Consider the following 21,060-nt stretch of genomic DNA (forward strand, 5'->3'; position numbering starts at 1 on the left):
AAGATAAGCAAGTGTTTCTCATCCACTAAAGAAAATTCCCCTCAAGAAAATTGTCTGCAGATCTAAAATAATTGTTTGGGGGAAATTATTTATTTATTTATTTTTGAGTAGATTCTGGCAAAAGCAATTTGCAACTTGGTGCAAATGACCATGAATGCACACAATTTGCACCAGGAAAGCGTGTGGCATTAAGAAAAAAAAGCCTGTTTACATTTTTTTTTGTTAACAAATTAACTGCAAAAAGGCTTGTACGCGATGTTTAATGTATTGACAGAACTAATCTGTTTTATTAAAACGGCGTAAACAACCGCGCCGAGTTGATGATGGATCTGGCAACCCGGCGAGGCTCTCGAGTCGGGGGTGGATCAGAATAATATAATCTCTCTCTGGAGCCCCAAAAGGGCTGAACTTGCATTTAGAGAATGTGGCCCATGAATTTTAAGACTGTGGAAGTAGTGTCAGGCTATGGCATATAGTTAATCTCGAGACCCTAGTGTTGTCCAAACTCTAGTGAACATGTATATGTGGATGACTCTCCTCGCGGGCTTGGCTCTTCTCCCCGCGCTGCTGAAAACTTTCTTCCCATATTTTTTCCAGGACTGCGTGTATATTTACAGAGCGCTTGGCTTTGGGATACGACTAAATGTGTACAAAAGGAAAACTCCGTTCTATAGTATTGTGGACTGTTTTTTGGAAGCAGTGAGGAAGCACCCGCGGAAAACGTTTATTCATTTCGAGGGGAAGACGTACTCCTATGAGGAGGTGGATAAGGAGAGTAACAAAGTCGCGGATGCGCTGCGCACGGTAGCTGCGCTCAAAGAAGGGGACACGGTCGCGCTTTTCCTGGGGAACGAGCCCCGCTTCGTGTGGACCTGGCTCGGCCTGGCCAAGCTGGGCTGTCCCGCTGCACTCCTTAACTTCAATATCAGATCCAAATCACTCCTTCACTGCTTCTCCTGCTGCGGCGCGAACGTGCTCATAGCAGCTGCTGGTGAGAATGAGATGTATACAGTAGATGCGCTTGTCATTAGTGTGCCTATAAATGGATGTGTAGTATAGTATAGTGTATATGCATATAGATGGCTACTATAGCAGTGGAATGTCATGCTGCGAGGCGTTGGCAGCTAGCGCTGATTCCCAACCATATTCTCATACTTTTAAGTAATTTGCTTTATTACATATATAAAAAGAAAATGACGAGTTTAGGCTGTAAAAAAATATTCTGACTTTTGCAATAAGGTATATTGTGAATATAATCAAAACTAAAGGGCGCAGAATAGCTATTCGTGCAGCAGGGTTTCAATTTTATATTGATATTTTTTTATTTTATACAACTACAAATATCAAGGATGTTTTTTTTATTATAGAGTATTTTATCTAATTTACTGGCATTCTTCCTGACACAACAGTGCGTTGGTATGCAACAAAACTGCGCACGTGCGCAGGGATACGGTGACCAGGTGTTTCGCGTCATTGCTGATTTTTCGCGCGAATGGACCGCTGTATTGACCAATCAGAAGAAAGAACGGGAACTTTCCCCAATACAAGATGTCCTCCCTGCAGCATGTACTTCTTTAAAGGGGTGGTAAAACACATTCTTTTGAAGGCTTGACTGTGTTTGTGGGGTGCACTGTAACATGTGTTCATGCTTCGTTTAAAAAAAAATTGCCTTATTTTTAATATATTTGACCTTTATTCTACACTGCTCTGTCCCGATCCTTGTAAAACGGTCTGATGTTTTCCGGGTTGTATGAAGCCAGTCCCTCAAAAATACGCGATGGGCTCTGATTGGTTAGCTGGCCCAGTGTGTTGTGATTCGCTAACCGCCTAGTGCACGTTTGTCGGAAACGTCACGCCCCTTACCTTTACCGGAGGCTGTGCTTTGGTCAGTATTAGAAACAACGGCGTCAATAAAACCATATGAGCCCGAATCAGACCCAGAACATTTGAGTGAAGATGATCGAGCAGAACCTGTTCAGTCCTCAATAGTAAAGACTGCGGATCTATAATCGCTACTGAATGGCACTGTTACTTTTGTATTTTAGAACGATTATAGCCAAATATCTATCGCAAGAACTAACCCCAAACGAACACTAAGCACTGGCTTTACTAGTAAGTTAGCCAAATCACACACAGAACCATGTTTAGCATGCCTGTAGATAAACAATACATAAAAGCTCTAATCAAAGAATCATTTACACTAATGCCAGGTTCGCTGTTGAGATTTTAACGTTAGTGTTTGTAACGTTAGGTGTTCGTCGGATAACGTTAAGTATGAATGAGCATTTAACAGACTGGTTTGCAGAACAGCGTTGTCATCTGTTTACTTCCTTGCTACAACGTACAACCTATTACAGGAAAACACATCGATGAAAAATAAATCAGACTTACAGGTTGTGGCCCGTAAACAGCTTCTGTTTGTAAATCCAGCTTTCAGGACAAGCCGTTGTGCATATCCTGTATTGAACTCGCGAAGTTTGTGGAAGTTGTCCTCCGTGAAATGTGCAGCGCGCGCGTCGTGCATCCACGCACTGGCAGTGTTTTTTCACGCAGCTGACGTTGTGCAAATCCGGCATTGAAATCGCGAAGACGGTGGATGTTTTCCTCCGTGAGATGTGCTGCAGGGAGCCCTGCGCGCGCCTGATTCCCCGCTGACTCAAACACACGTGCATATAACATGCTGTATGTTAAACACTCTGCAACGCACCCCCGTCCCAAGGAAGGCTGAACAGAGCAAGTACCCCAGACCTGCAATCCGGATGAAAATAATAGCGTTTCCTTGGCATCGCGGCAACAACACTCCAGCCTAACTATACCACAACAGCGCCGCGATACAAAATGGCCTCACCCCCCCTTATTTAATATTCTCGGAGGAGGGGTTTATGTAAATATTGAGCCTGTTGATGTCACCAACCCTGGAGGAATGTCTGTAGTCGCCTAGCGGCCGTTTGCTGTAGTTCTTAGAAACTGATTTCTTTAAAAGCAAATATCTCCCTTTGCTTTAAACTTTGAACGTTGTAACTTTGCAGATGTTGTTTATGCTCAAGCAGCAACATTACACGCTAGCTAAAGTTAGAATAGTGAAATCGTGGTTTACCACCCCTTTAAAGGGTTAGTTCACCCAAAAATGAAAATTCTGTCAGTAATTACTCACCCTCATGTTGTTCCAACCAGGACCTTCGTTCATCCTCGGAACATAATTTAGTATATTTTTGATGAAATCTGAGAGCTGTCTCACTCCTCCATAGGCTTTCAGAGGGACTGAAACTTGATGGCCCAGAATAGTAAGTAAAAACGTCATTTAAGGAGTCCAAATGATTACAGTGGCTCTGTATTAAGTCTATCATGCGACGAAAATACTTTTTGAGCGGAAAAACAACAAAAATAACGACTTTTTCACACTATTATTGTACAATTTGAGCCTCTGACGAGAGTTCGCGGGAGTGCCACGACGCATGCGCGAGAACTGAGATTACGGCGTTCTTCTTCTACTACTACTTGACTGGCTGCTCACTCTTTCGGAGTAGGGTTAATCTCAGTTCTCGCGCATGCGTTGTGGCACTCCCGCGAACTCTCGTCAGAGGCTCAAATTGAACAACATGAGGGTGAGTTATTACTGACAGAATTTTCATTTTTGGGTGAACTAACCCTTTAAGTAGTGGACGCGTTTTTCCCAAGGGGGTAATCCTACACCCGGAAAGCGTACCTTCCATAGGGGCAGCCATTGCTAACCAAGCCATCACCTGCTGTTAGCATTCCATTGACTCCCATTCATTGTGGTGTCACTTTGACAGCGAATTACTTTAAATCAAGGCGTTTAAAGACCCAATTTGTCCATTGTTTATTTCTAAAGAAACATGACAATGTGTAAAAGGCTCCATAACCTTGTATCTTACACTATCGCCCTGTAGAAGCCATTTTTGTAAAAATAGGCTAACGATTGCGTCATAACCTAGAGCCCTGCACAGGCCTCAAAACTAGGCCCTAGCCCGGCCCTGGCCCGCGATGCTGAGGCCCTAGCCCGGCCGTGTCCGACAGCTCATCAAAATTATCAGCCCGAGTCCGACAGGAGCCCGTGTTTTTTTTTTTATCCTCCCTATTACACATTAGTTGCAGCCATTAAAATAGTTAAGTTTTGTTTTTAATGTCAAAGTAGTTATATTTTGTTTTGTTTCTTTATTAAGTTAATTTAGAAAAATGTTTGAAGCATTTTTTTTTGTTCTTTAAAGTGACGAGCAAGCGGCCAGCGGCCGACAGTGAGTTAACCCAACGCTTTAGCCTCTCAAATCAACACTTGTCAAAGTAGTTAGGCTATATTTCGTTTCGTTTCTTTATTAAGTTAATTTAGAAAAATGTTTGAAGCATTTTTTTGTTTGTTAAATTAAAGTTTTTGCTTTTTAAAGTGACGACCAAGCGGCCAGCGGCCGACAGTGAGTTAACCCAACGCTTTAGCCTCTCAAATCAACAATTAACTTGTCTTGCTTATAAAATCCATATACAACACTTAAAGCATCGTTTAAACGTTTAGCCTACTATCACCACCATCACAGTAAAAAGGCATTTTTGACAAGATGAGGCAGGCAGATCGCAATGACGCGCGAAAACGAAACGGGCTAATCTAAACAAATAAAAATAAAAAACACATGCAGGTTGTCTTACCTTACACCCTTCCGCAAAATGAATATAAATCCGATCTTCAATTCCTGCGCTATATGCACATTTAACGGAGTTCATGTCAACGAAAGCAACCGATATGAGCATTTTATTCATCAGCTCATTTCAACATCAGAGACCGCATTATGAGAACGAGCGACCTAAACACTGGTAAGAGCCTTTAGTCTCATTAGTTTTAATGAAGATGGTTGTGTTTTTGATCATCTAAAGGCCTGTACACACCGGGACGAATATCGCATGCGCTTATCGCCAGCGTTTTTCGTGACGTTTTTCGGCGCATCTTGAGTGTTCACACCCAAGCGATTTCCACTGGCGATGCGGCAAGTGAACGTGCACATTCAGTCGATGCGCTCCCGGTACACAAGGTGGTGCTGCGGCACTTACGCTTCTGACACTCGCTTGTCACACAGAAGAAAAGGAGAGACAGTATTTATGTGCTTGCCAAAACCACAGATATATTATGTCTATGGCAAAACCATTCACACACTTTTTGCTAACTGGCAAGCAGCATTAGCAGCCCATCTTCTTCTTTGTCTACTTACTACTTCTTCTTCGTATCAATGTGTGCTCGGCAAGACCGTTTTGTGCTTGAGCGCCACCAAGTCGTGTTTTACTGTCACTTCAGCAGCTCCAGGCACGTGAACAAAAGCGCTGATCTCATTGGTCGGCCAGTTTTTAACGCGCCGCGTCAAAAAAAAAAAAATGAACCCGAGGCGTTTTTTTTATTTTGACGCTTTTACGCCTGCCGTTTTACGCGTCGGTATAAAATATAAAATGAAGGAGAAGCCGAAAAAGGCCCGAAGCCCGGCCCTAGGGGCATAAAAAAAGTCGAGGCCCGTCGCGCTCAGGCAGAAATGCAGGGCTCTATCATAACCACAAGACTCTCTGTCGCGCAGTAGATAAATTACCGTATAGACAGGATGCATTAACTTAAAATGGCGTACTGGCATTTAATTTTGATGACAAAATAATGAATCAGAATAATTACCAAAAGTTGCCCCTGCTCACGCTCTCCGTCTCTGCAAGATTCGGTGATTCAGATTTCACTTTGCACAACTACTAGAAGACTTACAACTGTCAGACAGGCTGCTCACATCACATCTACGTGGTCAAGCTCAGTCTGAGGCTGCGCAGTACGATCAGCCATCTGGAAGTGAGTGCTTCAAATTGACTTCACTTTTCTGCGTTGAAGTCTATGGGGTCGCTGTGTCCATTTATTTTATTGTCAATGGTTTTACCCCAAAACAGCTTAAAGTCCCCATGAAATCAAAATGTAAGTTTTTACAAGGCTTACAGCATGAATATGTTCGTCTTACTGTTATCGCTCCAAAACAATGACAAAATTTGCATTTAGAAGATATAAGCATTCAAAATGTACAGTCTCTCACTTCCGCCAATATGAATCAATGCTTTTCATGACATCACTCTGCACTTCAGCTTCTCATCAGATTTTCTGTCCAATCAAATGCTCTCTAGAATCTGAAGCATCACGCCCCCTACATTATAAATTAGCGCCGAAGCTGCGGCTAAAATCTATCACTTGTTCACACATTTACTATTTTTTACATGGTGAATGGCACATAGTGCACTATATAGGGGATAGGGAACAGTTTAAATTTGCTTTCCATTTGGGTAAATGAAGTCTGGTTTTGCGTTAATAGGCAGGTTTCCATTACATATTTGTGCAAAACTTTTGCAATATTTTCTAATTGTCGATAGAAATTTTGTGAAATTACGCCGTTTCCCTTAGCCGATGTTATGTGTCAAAAGCATAGTTTTTCCTTTCCCGATATGTCATTCCAAAAATCATGGTGACACATGTTAGTAGGTTTAAGTAAATCGCAGTCACCTCAATAGCCATTATTTTTAATCGAAGGAGACATAGGCGTGGTATCCAAGCATTAATGGCAAGGAAAGCCCCTTATACTTGGAAGCGGCCGCATGTATGAGGTGTTTCTGGGAGGTAATAGTACGTGATTTCACAGAGGAACTGTGGATTCAGAATTCCCGGATGAACAGATCAACCGTTTTTGAGTTGTGCAATGCAATAGGGTAAAAGAATAAAGAACTTTGTCTCGTCTTCTGTCCGAACATATCGCGCCATCTTTAACAAATTATCAAGTGACTTTCATGTAGACTACGGCAGGTGACCTGTTAATACGGAAAAAACTGTTTCCATTGCAGTTTTGCAAGATATTCCTTTTTCGAATTGCCTGAAAAACCACCTCAAACTTTTTTGCGATTTATGGGATTTTTTGCGAAATTGCAATTTTAAAACTACACATCCTCAGATTATGTTCCACTGTTTTGCTTTAGTAACAGTTTCATATTAAATCTAAAAGGGGAATCTGTGACTGTCAAATGCAGCTTTACTGAGCTCAACGGCTCTGGCCTGAATGAAACGCAATTGGCTATTTTAAAAAAGGGTGCTCGTTATGTCCCGCCCCGTCTTCCTGTTTTAGTGGAAATCACGTCAACACATTGAATAATGCTGAGGGTTTCAAGGCACTTCAGTGGGCCTTTAATGTTAGTGTGTAGGTTTAGGGGTCATTATTGTAGTATTATGTATGCGATCGACTCATGTCGATTAGCATTGACATGAGTAAGGAAATCTTTAGAATCTACTGCGGGGCGGAGCTTGCGTTCAGCCCCGACAAAACGTTGCAAAAAGTTTTTTAAACGGAAACAGTGGTGCGTTGAACACCCTGTTGGCCTGTTCTGATGACTTGAGTTGCAGCTATGGCAGCTGAGAAGGCCATTCTTTGTGTTCTTTTTGAAGAATTTTCGGAGCCTGATGAAATCTACATAAATACGTGTTTAATACGCCAAAATACGCTCAATGTTAGTCACTGCCCTTGCCGTCCAGAATAAAAGAGACCATCCCCATCCCATTTAATTAACTTTTTTTATCTCCTGGTAATCAATTCTGATTAAAATCATTTTATTTGTAGTTCTTACTTTTTTAATACCTTGTATTGTCTTTCTCATTGTTATGTAAAGCACTTAATTACCATTGTGTATGAAATTTGGTTTATAAATAAACTTGCCTTGCAATGAAGCTAAAAATATAAACAACTACAACCCCAAATCAGAAAAAGTTGGGACAGTATGGAAAACGCAAAAAAAAAAAAAAAAGATTTCTAAATTTACTTTGACTTGTGTTTCATTGCAGACAATATGAACACAAAATATTTCATGTTTTGTCTGGTCAACTTCATGTCATTTGTAAATATGCATCATTTCCTGTCATTCAGACCTGCAACACATTTCAAAAAAAGTTGGGACAGTAAAGCATTTACCACTTTGTAATGTTGCCATTCCTTTTCACAACACTTAAAAGACGTTTAGGAACTGAAGACACCAAGTGATGAAGTGTTTCAGTTGTAATTTTGTCCCATTCTTCCTGCAAACAAGTCTTAAGGTGGGCAACAGTACGGGGTCTTCGTTGTCGCATTTTGCGCTTCATAATGCACCACACATTCTCTATTGGAGACAGGTCGGGACTGCAGGCAGGCCAGTCAAGTACCCGTACCCTCTTCCTCCGCAGCCAGGACTTTGTAATGTGTGCATAATGTGGTTTTGCATTGTCTTGTTGAAATATGCATGGACGTCCCTGGAAAAGATGTCTTCTTGAAGGCAGCATATTATGCTCCAAAATCTCTATGTACTTTTCATCATTAATGGTGCCTTCACAGAAGTGCAAGTTACCTTTGCCAAGGGCACTGACCCAACCCCATACCATGACAGACCCTGGCTTTTGGACTTGTTGCTGGTAACAGTCTGGATGATCCTTTTCTTCTTTGGTCCGGAGCACACGGCGTCCATTCCTCCCAAAAAATACCTCAAATACTGATTCATCTGACCACAGTACACGTTTCCACTGTGTGATTGTCCATCCCAGATGCCTCCAAGCCCAGAGAAGTCGACGGCGCTTCTGGACACTGTTAACATAGGGCTTCCTTTTGGCACAGTACAGTTTTAACTGGCATTTGTGGATGTAACTACGTATTGTGGTACTTGACAAAGGTTTTCCAAAGTAGTCCTGAGCCCATGTGGTGATATCGCTTATAGATGAATGACGATTCTTGATGCAGTGCCGCCTGAGGGATCGGAGATCACGGTTGTTCAGCTTTAGCTTGCGCCCTTGTCCTTTACGCACTGAAATTCCTCCAGATTCCTTGAATCTTTTAATTATGTTATGTACTGTTGAATGTGAAATATCCAAATCTCTTCCTATCTTTCTTTGAGGATCATTGTTTTTAAACATTTCAATAATTTTCTCCCGTATTTGTTGGCAAACTGGCGATCCTCGGCCCATCTTTGCTCCTAAAGGATTAGACCTTTCTTGGATGCTGCTTTTGTACCTAATCATAATTACAATCACCTGTTGACATCACCTGTTTCAAATCACATCATTATTTAACCATTTTACCTCATTACTAGCCCTAAATTGCTCCTGTCCCAACTTTTTTTGAAATGTGTTGCAGGTCTGAATGACAGGAAAGGATGCATATTTACAAATGACATAAAGTTGACCAGACAAAACATGAAATAATTTGTGTTCATATTGTCTGCAATGAAATACAAGTCAAAGTAAATTTAGAAATCACTTCTGTTTTTTTATTTATTTGCGTTTTCCATACTGTCCCAACTTTTTCTGATTTGGGGTTGTACATCATCATATAAAACGCTTACTACAATCACGTCTTCTAATATCTTCAATTGTTGCGTATACTGAGCTGCAGCGGACACATTTGTGCGAGCTGTCTCTTTAACACCTCGTGGTTTATATACATGTTGCTGCTGATTGGGCTGACATTTTTGACACGCCCACAAAAACAAGAGAAAACGCATCTCAAACCCGTTGCACACTGTTTCCAGGAAACATGTCGTTCAACCCATAGATATACATAATAAAGGCTAGATGTCTCGTCCGCGCTGCTGGCCAATGGAGGTCGACGTCCGCACCTGGCGGCCATCTTGTCACAGTCAGCTCGCTCACTCGTAACATTGTTTTCATGGTGCTTGCACTTTTTAAATAACCATAACTTGCTCAATTTTCTACAGATTTTCAAACTGTTTGGTTTGTTATAAACGTCAGAGATGTAGTTATGACACTGCATACTTATGAAAAATTATTCATAATTTGTTCAAGCATTCATAATTATAGCCATGTTAAAAACATTTGTAAGAAACCAAACCATTTGTAAATCCGTCAAGATTTCAGTGAGATAAGAGTATCTGTGTTCATGCAGATCACTCGCCTTATATCAGGTACCACAGAGCCCTGCCTGTGACAAGATGGCCGCCGGTGATGACGTTAGAGACTCCGCCGTAAGACATCTAGCCTTTATTTTGTATATCTATGGTTCACCCCAGAAACCGTAGCAAAACGTTGCGTAGCAGTTTGAACTTGAACGTGCCCCAGGTTTGGGCAATAGAAAGCACGCGCCTACTACTAATTGGATTTAATGGAGTACAAAACAAACAAAAATTTGCTATAATGATAACTGATATCCATTATCCACCTTATTTTAAAACATGAATGCCTTTTTATAAACTTGAATGTCCAAGGCTTTCGATGTCAACCGCTTCCAGTTATGTTTAACAGTCTTTTATGCTGCAAACTGGTATCTGTAGTCATTTTAATTGAACAATATTTAATAATATTTTAGTAATAATAATAAACTTTATTTTCTATAGCGCCTTTAAAAGTAGCATCTCAAAGCGCTTCACAGAATGGAAAAAAGCATACAATTATACAAACCATACAATACTTTAAAACAATACAATAAAATAAAAATAAATTAAATTTCAATATTATCAAGTAAAAGCTACCCTAAAGAAATAAGCTTTAAGAGAGGATTTAAAAACACTAAGGGATTCTGCTTGCCTAATCCGAGCAGGCAAGGAATTCCAAAGTCTTGTAATACAGTATTGTAATCTAAAAACACTGGTTTGTAGCCGCAAATAGTTTTACCATTTAGTTATTTACCTATGAGGGTGTGTTCACACTTGGCATGTTTGATTAGATTAAAATGAACCCTGGTGCGATTGCTCAGTTAGTGCGGTTCATTTGAATAAGTGTGACTGCCATCTGAACCCTAGAGCGCACCAAACAAGCGGACCGAGATCGCTGAAAATATGGGTCTCGCTCCAATTCCAAACTAATTCTGGTGTAGTTTGAATGAAATATGAACGCAACACAGACCAAAGACATGTAAACAAACCAAAGTCAGGACATGATGTCATAAGATGCAACCCTAAAAAGGGCCAAATGCTCAAGCATACCTGTTTTTTCTCATCATAGCCGTGATGTTGCTCATCACAGTTCGGTACAGGATCAGAACCGCGTCTCCTCGCAGCAGATCTTGGTTTGTGTGTGTGATGGAGGGATTCCTGCCGCTGTTTTGACTCCTTTACACACTTTATAAGCTCTACATGAGTTCTGAGCTGGTCAAAATACCATCATATGTAGACTACGCACATACAACAAGAACACTATGCCGTTAGGTTCAGTATTTTTAGATTCTGTGTTAAAATGTGAACGCGAAGCGGAGCAGGACTAATGTTTTCTAAAAGTGTGAACACACCGAACGTTCACAGTACTTCCACATTGAAAAATAAGGAGGATAATATGAGTTAAAATGAGCACACCAATGTGGTACTTGAGCCCTACTTGTGTGGTTAAGGGGTACATAAGACAAAAGTTTGAGAAGCACTGGCCTAGACAGAGGACTCAAGCACACGCTGTGCATGTGAAAACAGGCCAACTTCTTTGGGAACAGATATTTGGAAGACTTTGGATTTTTAATGATAAAATAGGTGTTTTTTTTAATGTTGTTTCTTTATTTCAAGCCTCTGAGATGTGCGAGTTGCAGTGAAGTGTTTGTTTCTCTTGCAGAGCTGCGTGATGCTGTTGAGGAGATCTTGCCGGCACTGAAAGAGAAGGGGATAACCGTATACCTCCTGTCAGATGAGTTGACTACAGACGGCATTCAGTGTATTGGTCAGGTGATCGCTAAGGCTTCAGATAAGCCGCTGTCCCCGTCTCTTAGGTCCAATATCCATATCAGGAGTACAGCACTGTATATCTACACTTCTGGCACTACAGGTATCTGTCAAGGCCACATGTAGTGAGTTATGTAATATTTATTGTTATATTCCACTCAATAGCATACCAAAGGCTAAAATTAGGTGATAACTATATAGCCACGGATATATGACTCTGTATATGCTGTGAAAATAATATGTTTCCCTAAATAACCCTGATATTCTGGTCCATGGAGGTCTTCCTAAGGCAGCGTATGTGACCCATGAGAGGGTCTGGGCTTCGTCGTTCATCCAGGGTGTTTGTGGAGTGACATCTGAAGACGTATTCTACATCAATCTGCCTCTGTATCACAGCGCTGGATTCCTCATCGGACTCGTTGGATCTATTGAAAGAGGTATGATATGCTACATTATATATTTAGAAATGCTCGTCTGGTTTTATACAGTTCTTACAAATAATGTTTTTTTTTCAAGGTAACACTGTTGTTTTGCGGAGAAAGTTTTCCGCCTCTCAGTTCTGGGACGACTGCAGGAAGTACAACATAACTGTGATGCAGTACATCGGTGAAACGCTGCGCTACCTCTGCAATGCACCAAAGGTAAAAAAATGTGAACGTAGTGTCCCGAAGAGCATCTTTGAAGCCTAAAAGTCACTCTCAGATAACTGAAAATGGACAAAGAGGCGGGACGTGGGTGGAGCTGAGGTGCCTGTTTGCTGAAACCACGCCCACCTAGCTCGACCATAGTGGCAATCCACCTGTCACTCAAGTGGTCACGCCCTTAATTATGCAGAAATTTAAGGCTTAATATTATTTAAATGGATGAGTTACAAAAAAATTCACCCCCTCACAGTTGTCATGAAGGGCGAAATTAGCCGTATAGACCAAAACCACTTTTTGTACCAGGCTGTAAACATATTTTATTCTGCTGTAAAGGCATTTTAACATGGGGGAGATACAGATTTGACTCCCTTTTGGAGCCTGTCCCTAGTGGCCAGTCGATGAATTGTAGTTTAAGTCACTTCCGTATTGGCTTCAAGAGAGAGGCCGCGGAAGGTTGCCCCTTGGTAAAAACATGCATCATGTTTTATAAGTATGAAGATATTTCTCTTTAAAATTTGTTTTAAACTGTCATTAGCTCTGTTCCTAGACTTCCTACTTAGACTTTGTTATGAAGGCTTTTCAAAAAAGCGCTGCCTTATGAAGGTGCGGTCACCTTACCGAAATTTCGGTAATAAAAAAAGTTCTATTGTCTACAGTTGTGGCCTTTTCTATGTTTCACCCATTTCACTAGAAATGGGCCTTGCGATAGATGGGGCCTCTGCTTGCACTTGAAAAAGAGCCCCCCCGCCATCACACTGTGCACACACACGAGTCGGAAATTAACGGGTGCTTGGGGCAAAAATGCCACCAAAATGAATAAAAATGCTTCCAAAAACCAAGATATTGTGCAAAAAAAACTCTACATAAGTTCTTTTTTAAAACATTTATAAGCAATATCACACAAGCGCTGTTTTTCCGATTATCAGCAGCATGTTTGCCAATGTGATATTGATTTTATACAACAATTATTTATGACTATTATGTGACTTACATTTTAGACACAATATTGTCAATGTAGTCTCTATTTTGCCAACTAAAATAGTTCCAAACAGAAGAGCCATTGCGCATCTCCGAAGCAACAGTTTCTTTGCTTTATACAAGCACATCTGCTGCATAATACAACATTGAAGGCAATATTTGTGGGCAAACAATGTTGCCCTCGCCTTGTGATGGCTTGGAATTCAAAGGGGAATCAGATATTCGTGTTTAGAAGTAAGTTGGATGTCGAGATATCAGATATGTATCAAACCAAGCCTTCAAATGCACGGCCAGCTGGAACCTGTTGAACATTTTGAAATGTGACCGCACCAGAGAATGCATTGCCACCAAAAATCCATGGTTCAAAAATGGTGGTTAAAGAAAACATATTTAAAGTTGATCATTTATTCAGTATTTGTGTAAACCTTGTATTTTATGCTTTTTAGAGTATCAAGCTGTTATCTTAGCAACATGCTAACAACTACCAATAATCAATCTCCGGTCATTCAAGATGGTGGACAGAGATGAGGGAAATGATGATAAATTTCATTTATTTGTCTTTTTTTTTATTTATTTGCCCCCCAAAAATGAAAATTATCCCATAATTTACTCGCCCTCAAGTGTATATGACTTTCTACTTTTCTTCTTTCAGCCAAACACAATCAGCATTATATTAAAAAATAGGCTGGCTCTTCCAAGCTTTATAATGGGAGTGAATGGTAACTTGCATTTTGAAGCCCCAAAAAAGTGCATCCGTCCATCATAAAAGTACTCCATACAACTCCAAGGGGTTAATAAAGGCCTTCTGAAGCAAAGCAATGCGTTATTGTAAGAAAAATATCCATATTTATGACTTTATAAACTATAATCACTGGCTTCCGGTAACGGACGTACACTAGTCTTGTCTAGACTCACGTACGGCTGTTACCAAAAGCAAGTGATTTAAATATGGATATTTTTCTTTAAAAAAAAGCATTATTATGCTTGAAAAGGCCTTTGTTAACCCCCTGGAGCCGTGTGGATTACTTACTTTTATGATGGACGGATGGATGGATGGATGGACTTTTTTTGGGCTGAAAGAAGAATGCCATATACACCCAGGATGGCTTGAGGGTGTGTACCCCTCTCAAAAAAAAAGATTTTGAAGGGGGGTGAACTAACCCTTTAAGGTGAGCTCACATTAGCGAAATTTAATGAAAAATTACAAAAAAAGTCCATTGCCAATAGTCACAGTTCACGCAGAAGTCACTTTCAAACCAAACAGCTTTCTGTTGGTCAACGCTAGGGTTGGGTACCGAAACCCAGTGCCAATATGGCACCGGCGGCGGTACCTATATAACCGGTATGTTCCGGCCCGAATCTGAACGCAGATTTCAGTGCCACTTAAATTCAAACGTGCTTTCGCGCTTTGGCTGGCGCGAGCCAGAGACAGACACGCTCAGCGCTCCTCACATATCACAACAATTCAGTGTTTTCAACCACATCATGTTTATTTTAGGTTTCAGACATGTAAATGCAGTAAAAAGTACTAGCAAAAAAACACACACTTATGTCTATGGAAGCGGCAAAAACAACCCTTTCAGACAGTTATAACTTGACTACGTGTTTTATTCATATCAGATACACATTAGTAACTATATAGTTAACTCTATTCTTCTCCCAGTTCAGTGGTCACTTTCATGTATTTCGTGAGACGTGAATGAATTTACGTGATGTACGTTAAATCCGACAGATCCGATTCTCTCAGGCGCAAACTAACATGGCGCCGCCCGTCGCGCAGTATAGATCAACTAACACAAGTTCACTCACACATATTTGAAAATCAGAATATCAGATAGTTCATGACATAGTTAGCAAGTATGTGAATATTTTGAATAAAAAAACGAAATAAACCCGATACAGCTGAGCTGTCATACAGCGCTATTGTGGCTCTGTGTGTCATCTGAGAAGCACGACGCGTCGCCATGGAAACAATAAGACGATGCGTTCTAAAATATTTAGCCAGAGATTATGGTCATATTTCTTGAAACTGGTTTGTAGCATACCAAGAATACAGACTACTGCTGTTATTACTGTAATTGTTATTTAGAGTTAAATTAGGCCTGTTGTAGTTGGGTTAGGTGGTTTTAGTTTTTCTGTGAATTTGTTAAATTGTGTTTTGTATTTATTTATATATTTAAGTATACTTTAAACTTGTAATAAATTGTTCAATTTAAATAATAATAAAACAATCTATAAAAAGCCATTCTTTAATCTCATCCACCTCGTTTTGTGGCTTTAAAAAAAAAAAAAATTAAGTATCGGTTCAGACACTGTTTAGGCACCGGTATCGAAAAAAACCAACCCTAGTCAACGCAGTGAATTACAGTGAACAACACGCAAAATTCCCAACCGCATGGATTCCTATTAAAATGACTAGATTACACCCGCGGAAATGCTAACTGTGACCACACCTTTAGAGTATTGAGGTGTTAGCTTGGCATCAAGCTAACATGAAACACTTTAGGAAGTTTCTTAAATAATTTTGCACTCATGAATTTAGGAAGCGGAAGCTTTTATCCAAAGTGTCTTCACTGCATTGAAGGTATATAGTGCATTTTATCAGTTCAGCATTCCCTGGGAATGGAACTCATGACCTCTGTGTTGTTAGCAACAGGTTCTACTGTTTGAGCTACAGGAAGGAACTTCTAGTGTATTGGAGCACTCTTTGTGTTTCCTGCCAATGTAAAGTCCTCCAGTTCAGTCACTTAAGAAGTTTTATGACCATTAGCATGTTTTCTTAGAAGGTAACTCACTTGGGTTTGGACAGAGCTATTGTGCTGGTAAGCTTTGATGCAGTGCAAAGATAAAACCACAAACTAGGTTGTTCTGTTTCCGCTTTGCAGAAAGACAATGACCTAGACCACAAGGTGAAGATCGCCATTGGTAATGGTGTACGAGCAGACGTCTGGAGAGAGTTCCTGAACCGCTTCGGACGCATTCATGTCGGGGAGCTCTATGCTGCCACGGAGGGAAATGTCGGCTTCATCAATTACACCGATAAAGTCGGAGTGGTCGGTCGTATCAATATTCTCAGCAAGGTAAGAGTGGCGACACGTATTTCTCAGCATTGAGAAAAGCTGATGCCTGACTGCCATTGTGTTCCACAGGTGTTTTTCCCCTTTGCCCTCATCAAGTTTGACATTGAGAAAGAAGAACCCGTGAGGAACGCCGAGGGTCTGTGTATCCCAGTCGGAAAAGGTAGGTCAGCTGCTAGTTTTGCGGTATAAATCGCCACATTTTATTGCCGTGTGGCGTCAGTAAAGATAGTGCAACGTGTTTGTTTAGTCTAGTATTTGACCCATTGGCCTTTTGTTAGGAACATTGTCCTAAAAAGTTAATGTTTAACATGTTACATGTGCTTCTTTAACTCTACGGTTGTTGATACAATGTTTCATAGATGAGGTGGGCCTTCTGGTCGGGAAAATCACGAAACACACCCCTTTTATCGGCTACGCTGGGAACAAGCAGCAGACCGAGAAGAAGAGACTTAGTAATGTGTTTGAGAAAGGAGATCTGTACTTCAACAGCGGAGATCTGCTGAGGATCGACCACGACAACTTCCTGTACTTTCAGGATCGAGTTGGAGACACGTTCAGGTAGCGAAGCTTCAGCTTGAAGCGTCCGTCAAGCACATTTGCACACTTCTTGGAGTTTCAAGCATTGCGTTGTCATTCGTTATTGCAGGTGGAAAGGCGAGAATGTGGCTACAACCGAGGTGGCAGATATCCTCATGATGGTGGACTGCGTTGAGGAGGCCAATGTGTATGGAGTCAAAGTTGAAGGTAGATGTTATCATTTGCATAGAACCATGATTTGAAAGAACAAGAGTTGGGAATCGAATGGATTTCATGATGCTGCATATTGTCAAGTAGAGCTGTTGCTCGATTTATTGAGCCGCATGTCATTACTTGAACCAAAATGAACCAAATTTGATTAGCGATAGTTCTTCCAAAAATGAAAATCCTCTCATTATTTACTCACCCTCATGTCATCCCTGCCTAGGACAGTTGGCCGGGAGCAATAGTTTATAGTTGGAACACACACCTATTGTTTGGGGAATTGAGCGGTTGAGGGCAAACAGCATGCTTATATTTTGATATGAAAACCTATTGTATCTCCAGGCCATGAAGGAAGGATTGGAATGGCAGCTGTGAAACTGAAAGAGGGTAAAGAGTTTGACTGCATCAACACTTGCAGTGTTTTGGCGAACTATCTTCCAGTGTACGCCAGGCCTCGATTCATCCGAATTCAGGTACGACATCTTACCCATATCCATGCTCATGAATCTTGCTAGTAGACGCCGTCCTCTCCAGTCTCTGCTTCGCTCTCTGTGATACTCAGCAAAGGCAAATTTGTCTTTCAGAATTCCTTGGAAGTCACAGGAACGTTCAAGATGAAAAAAGTGAAGCTGGTGGAGGAAGGCTTTGACCCAACCTTAATACAAGATCCTCTCTACTTCCTGGATCTGACGCAAAAGAAATACATTCCACTCTCTCAGGAAATTCATAACTCGATCATGTCGCTGGACATTAAACTGTAATAACCATGAAATAAGCTAACGGTACATTCTGAAATCTACTAACCAGTAGTTGCCCACTAATCTCAGGGAAAACAAGTGATTACGGTGAATGATTTTAACCTTTACAGACCAGCACAGTCAACTGTTTTACATTAGTTTACTTTATAAAATGCTTCAATGTGCCTTATCACTTAACCTTGTTAATAATGTACATTTATAACTGTCTCCTAACTTGTAATAAAAGTTAATTAGAATCTAATACGATTGTGTCGCACTAAATGTGCACAACTTTAACTCTCAAGTCAGCGATTTGGGTCATGATCGGTTGAGAAAAATGCAACTTTATAATTGTGCATGGAGTGCAACAGTCAGTTTCCAGAAGTAAAAAATTCATATCAGTAGAAATTCATTCATTTTCTCCATTGGGAAGTTGATTTTAACGATAACTTGTAACCTTTTTTCGTACTGAGTTTTAAAATAACAGCATTATTTGTGGTGATAGAATACATAACCCATGATGCTGTACAGAAAATGCCACCAACCAGAAAGTCGAAACAAGCAAAAATGCATCAAAGGATCTCACTAGCTCCGCCCACTCCCACAAAGCACTGCGAATGACACGGTTGCGTTTTTGTCCAATTTTCAAATACTTTTTTGCTCCAAAGGCTTCCATTGTATTTTGTTCACATCAAACAATGGGACCAATCAAACTCTAAGGTATTTAGACTCAAATTAAACACCATTCATAGTATTTGAACTCTTTCCCCATCAGCTTGCCAGCATTTTTTGATAATTTTCACCAAACTTTCATGGCCCCAGAATATTTCGTTGAATGAATATCTGAATATGCAATATGAACATTTTATTCTAGCTTCATGCATTCTTTTTTTAGCAACACTTGAATGTGGATAAGCTTTAATTAAAGCAACATTTTGAACGAAAAAGCTGAGAAAATCACGTTTTTGTCAATAACGACATCAGGATCTGATGATCAAAACACAGATGGAGTAGATTGAGTCCATCAACACCCCCAAAGCTTCACAGGCATGTAGCTCGTCCTGGGTCGACATTTGTGACCCTGGACCACAAAACCAGTAAGGAAAACAAAATTGAAGATGTATACATCATCTGAAAGCTGAATAAATAAGCTTTCCATTGGTGTATGGTTTGTTAGGATTGAATATTTGGCAGAGATACAACTATATGAATATCTGGAATCTGAGGGTGCAAAAAAATCTAAATATTCAGAAAATCGCCTTTAAAGTTGGCCAAATGAAAAGTTTATTACTATTAAAGTTATTATTACCAATACATTTTTGATATATATTTTTACGGTAGGAAATTTACAAAATATCTTCATGGAACATATCCTAATGATTTTTGAATTTTGACCCATACAATGCATTGTTGGCTATTGCCACAAATATACCCGTGTGACTTATGACTGGTTTTGTGGTCCAGGGTCACATTTCATTCGGTAACATCAGGCAGTTTTGATTTATACGCCGTTTAATGTTGATGATTGTGTTAGCTTATATGTGCGTTAGCAATTGCTTCTATCGCTTGCTTCTGCTTATTTTCGCATGTTTTGATCCGGAGACTCTACTCATTCAGAAGATGTGTACTAGCGCCCCCCCTACCGTATAAATCACAACACAAATTGCCGGAAAATTCAAGATGGTCGTCACTGCAGAACACGAGACCCAGGGGGCAAGGTTTTATCCAGATCCAACTCTTTCCACTTTTCATATCCCTAAACCTACTTGTCTCAACCCCCTGGATCTGGAGCCAACTCATCCCACTTTACATATCCCTAAACCTACTTGTCTCCGCCCCCTGGATCTGGAGCCCACTCATCCCACTTTACATATCCCTAAACCTACTTGTCTCCGCCCCCTGGATCTGGAGCCCACTCATCCCACTTTACATATCCCTAAACCTACTTGTCTCCGCCCCCTGGATCTGGAGCCCACTCATCCCACTTTACATATCCCTAAACCTACTTGTCTCCGCCCCCTGGATCTGGAGCCCACTCATCCCACTTTACATATCCCTAAACCTACTTGTCTCCGCCCCCTGGATCTGGAGCCCACTCATCCCACTTTACATATCCCTAAACCTACTTGTCTCCGCCCCCTGGATCTGGAGCCCACTCATCCCACTTTACATATCCCTAAACCTACTTGTCTCCGCCCCCTGGATCTGGAGCCCACTCATCCCACTTTACATATCCCTAAACCTACTTGTCTCCGCCCCCTGGATCTGGAGCCCACTCATCCCACTTTACATATCCCTAAACCTACTTGTCTCCGCCCCCTGGATCTGGAGCCCACTCATCCCACTTTACATATCCCTAAACCTACTTGTCTCCGCCCCCTGGATCTGGAGCCCACTCATCCCACTTTACATATCCCTAAACCTACTTGTCTCCGCCCCCTGGATCTGGAGCCCACTCATCCCACTTTACATATCCCTAAACCTACTTGTCTCCGCCCCCTGGATCTGGAGCCCACTCATCCCACTTTACATATCCCTAAACCTACTTGTCTCCGCCCCCTGGATCTGGAGCCCACTCATCCCACTTTACATATCCCTAAACCTACTTGTCTCCGCCCCCTGGATCTGGGGCCCACTCATCCCACTTTACATATCCCTAAACCTACTTGTCTCCGCCCCCTGGATCTGGAGCCCACTCATCCCACTTTACATATCCCTAAACCTACCCATCTCAACCCCCTGGATCTGGAGCCAACTCCTCCCACTTTACACATCCCTACACCTACTCGTCTCCACCCCCAGACCCTACACCTACTCGTCTCCACCCCCTGGATCCTAAACCTACGGATCTCCACCCCCAGACCCTACACCTACTCGTCTCCACCCCCAGACCCTACACCTACTCGTCTCCACCCCCAGACCCTACACCTACTCGTCTCCACCCCCAGACCCGACACCTACTCGTCTCCACCCCCTGGATCCTAAACCTACGGATCTCCACCCCCAGACCCTACACCTACTCGTCTCCACCCCCTGGATCCTAAACCTAACGATCTCAACCCCCTGGATCTAGAGCAAACTCTTCCCACTTTACATATCCCTACACCTACTCGTCTCCGCCCCCAGACCCTAAACCTACCCGTCTCCGCCCCCTGGATCTGGTGTTCTGCAGCGAGGGGCTACTGGAAAATTCTG

The 21,060-nt window shown here is 41.4% G+C and overlaps 1 protein-coding gene across 1 annotated transcript; it reads left to right on the top strand.

The window, feature by feature from the left end:
- The first annotated feature begins 319 nt into the window (after positions 1-319).
- Positions 320-19,382, top strand: slc27a2 (solute carrier family 27 member 2). The gene is made up of 10 exons (XM_079809281.1): positions 320-991; positions 11,579-11,788; positions 11,964-12,122; positions 12,202-12,326; positions 16,193-16,387; positions 16,457-16,547; positions 16,747-16,945; positions 17,034-17,131; positions 17,471-17,601; positions 17,713-19,382. The coding sequence occupies exons 1-10, from the start codon at positions 517-519 to the stop codon at positions 17,887-17,889; spliced, it is 1,860 nt and encodes a 619-aa protein (XP_079665407.1). The 5' UTR covers positions 320-516; the 3' UTR covers positions 17,890-19,382.
- The last annotated feature ends 1,678 nt before the right edge of the window (positions 19,383-21,060 follow it).

This window comes from Gobio gobio (assembly GCF_949357685.1).
Source record: "Gobio gobio genome assembly, chromosome: 25".
NCBI lineage: Eukaryota > Metazoa > Chordata > Actinopteri > Cypriniformes > Gobionidae > Gobio > Gobio gobio.

Excerpts from the sequence above, each read along its gene's own strand:
- slc27a2 (XM_079809281.1), top strand. The coding sequence starts at position 517 with ATGTATATGTGGATGACTCTCCTCGCGGGCTTGGCTCTTCTCCCCGCG. Across the intron at positions 16,388-16,456 it reads GTATCAATATTCTCAGCAAG|GTGTTTTTCCCCTTTGCCCT; the intron begins GTAAGAGTGGCG and ends TGTGTTCCACAG. Across the intron at positions 17,132-17,470 it reads GTATGGAGTCAAAGTTGAAG|GCCATGAAGGAAGGATTGGA; the intron begins GTAGATGTTATC and ends TTGTATCTCCAG.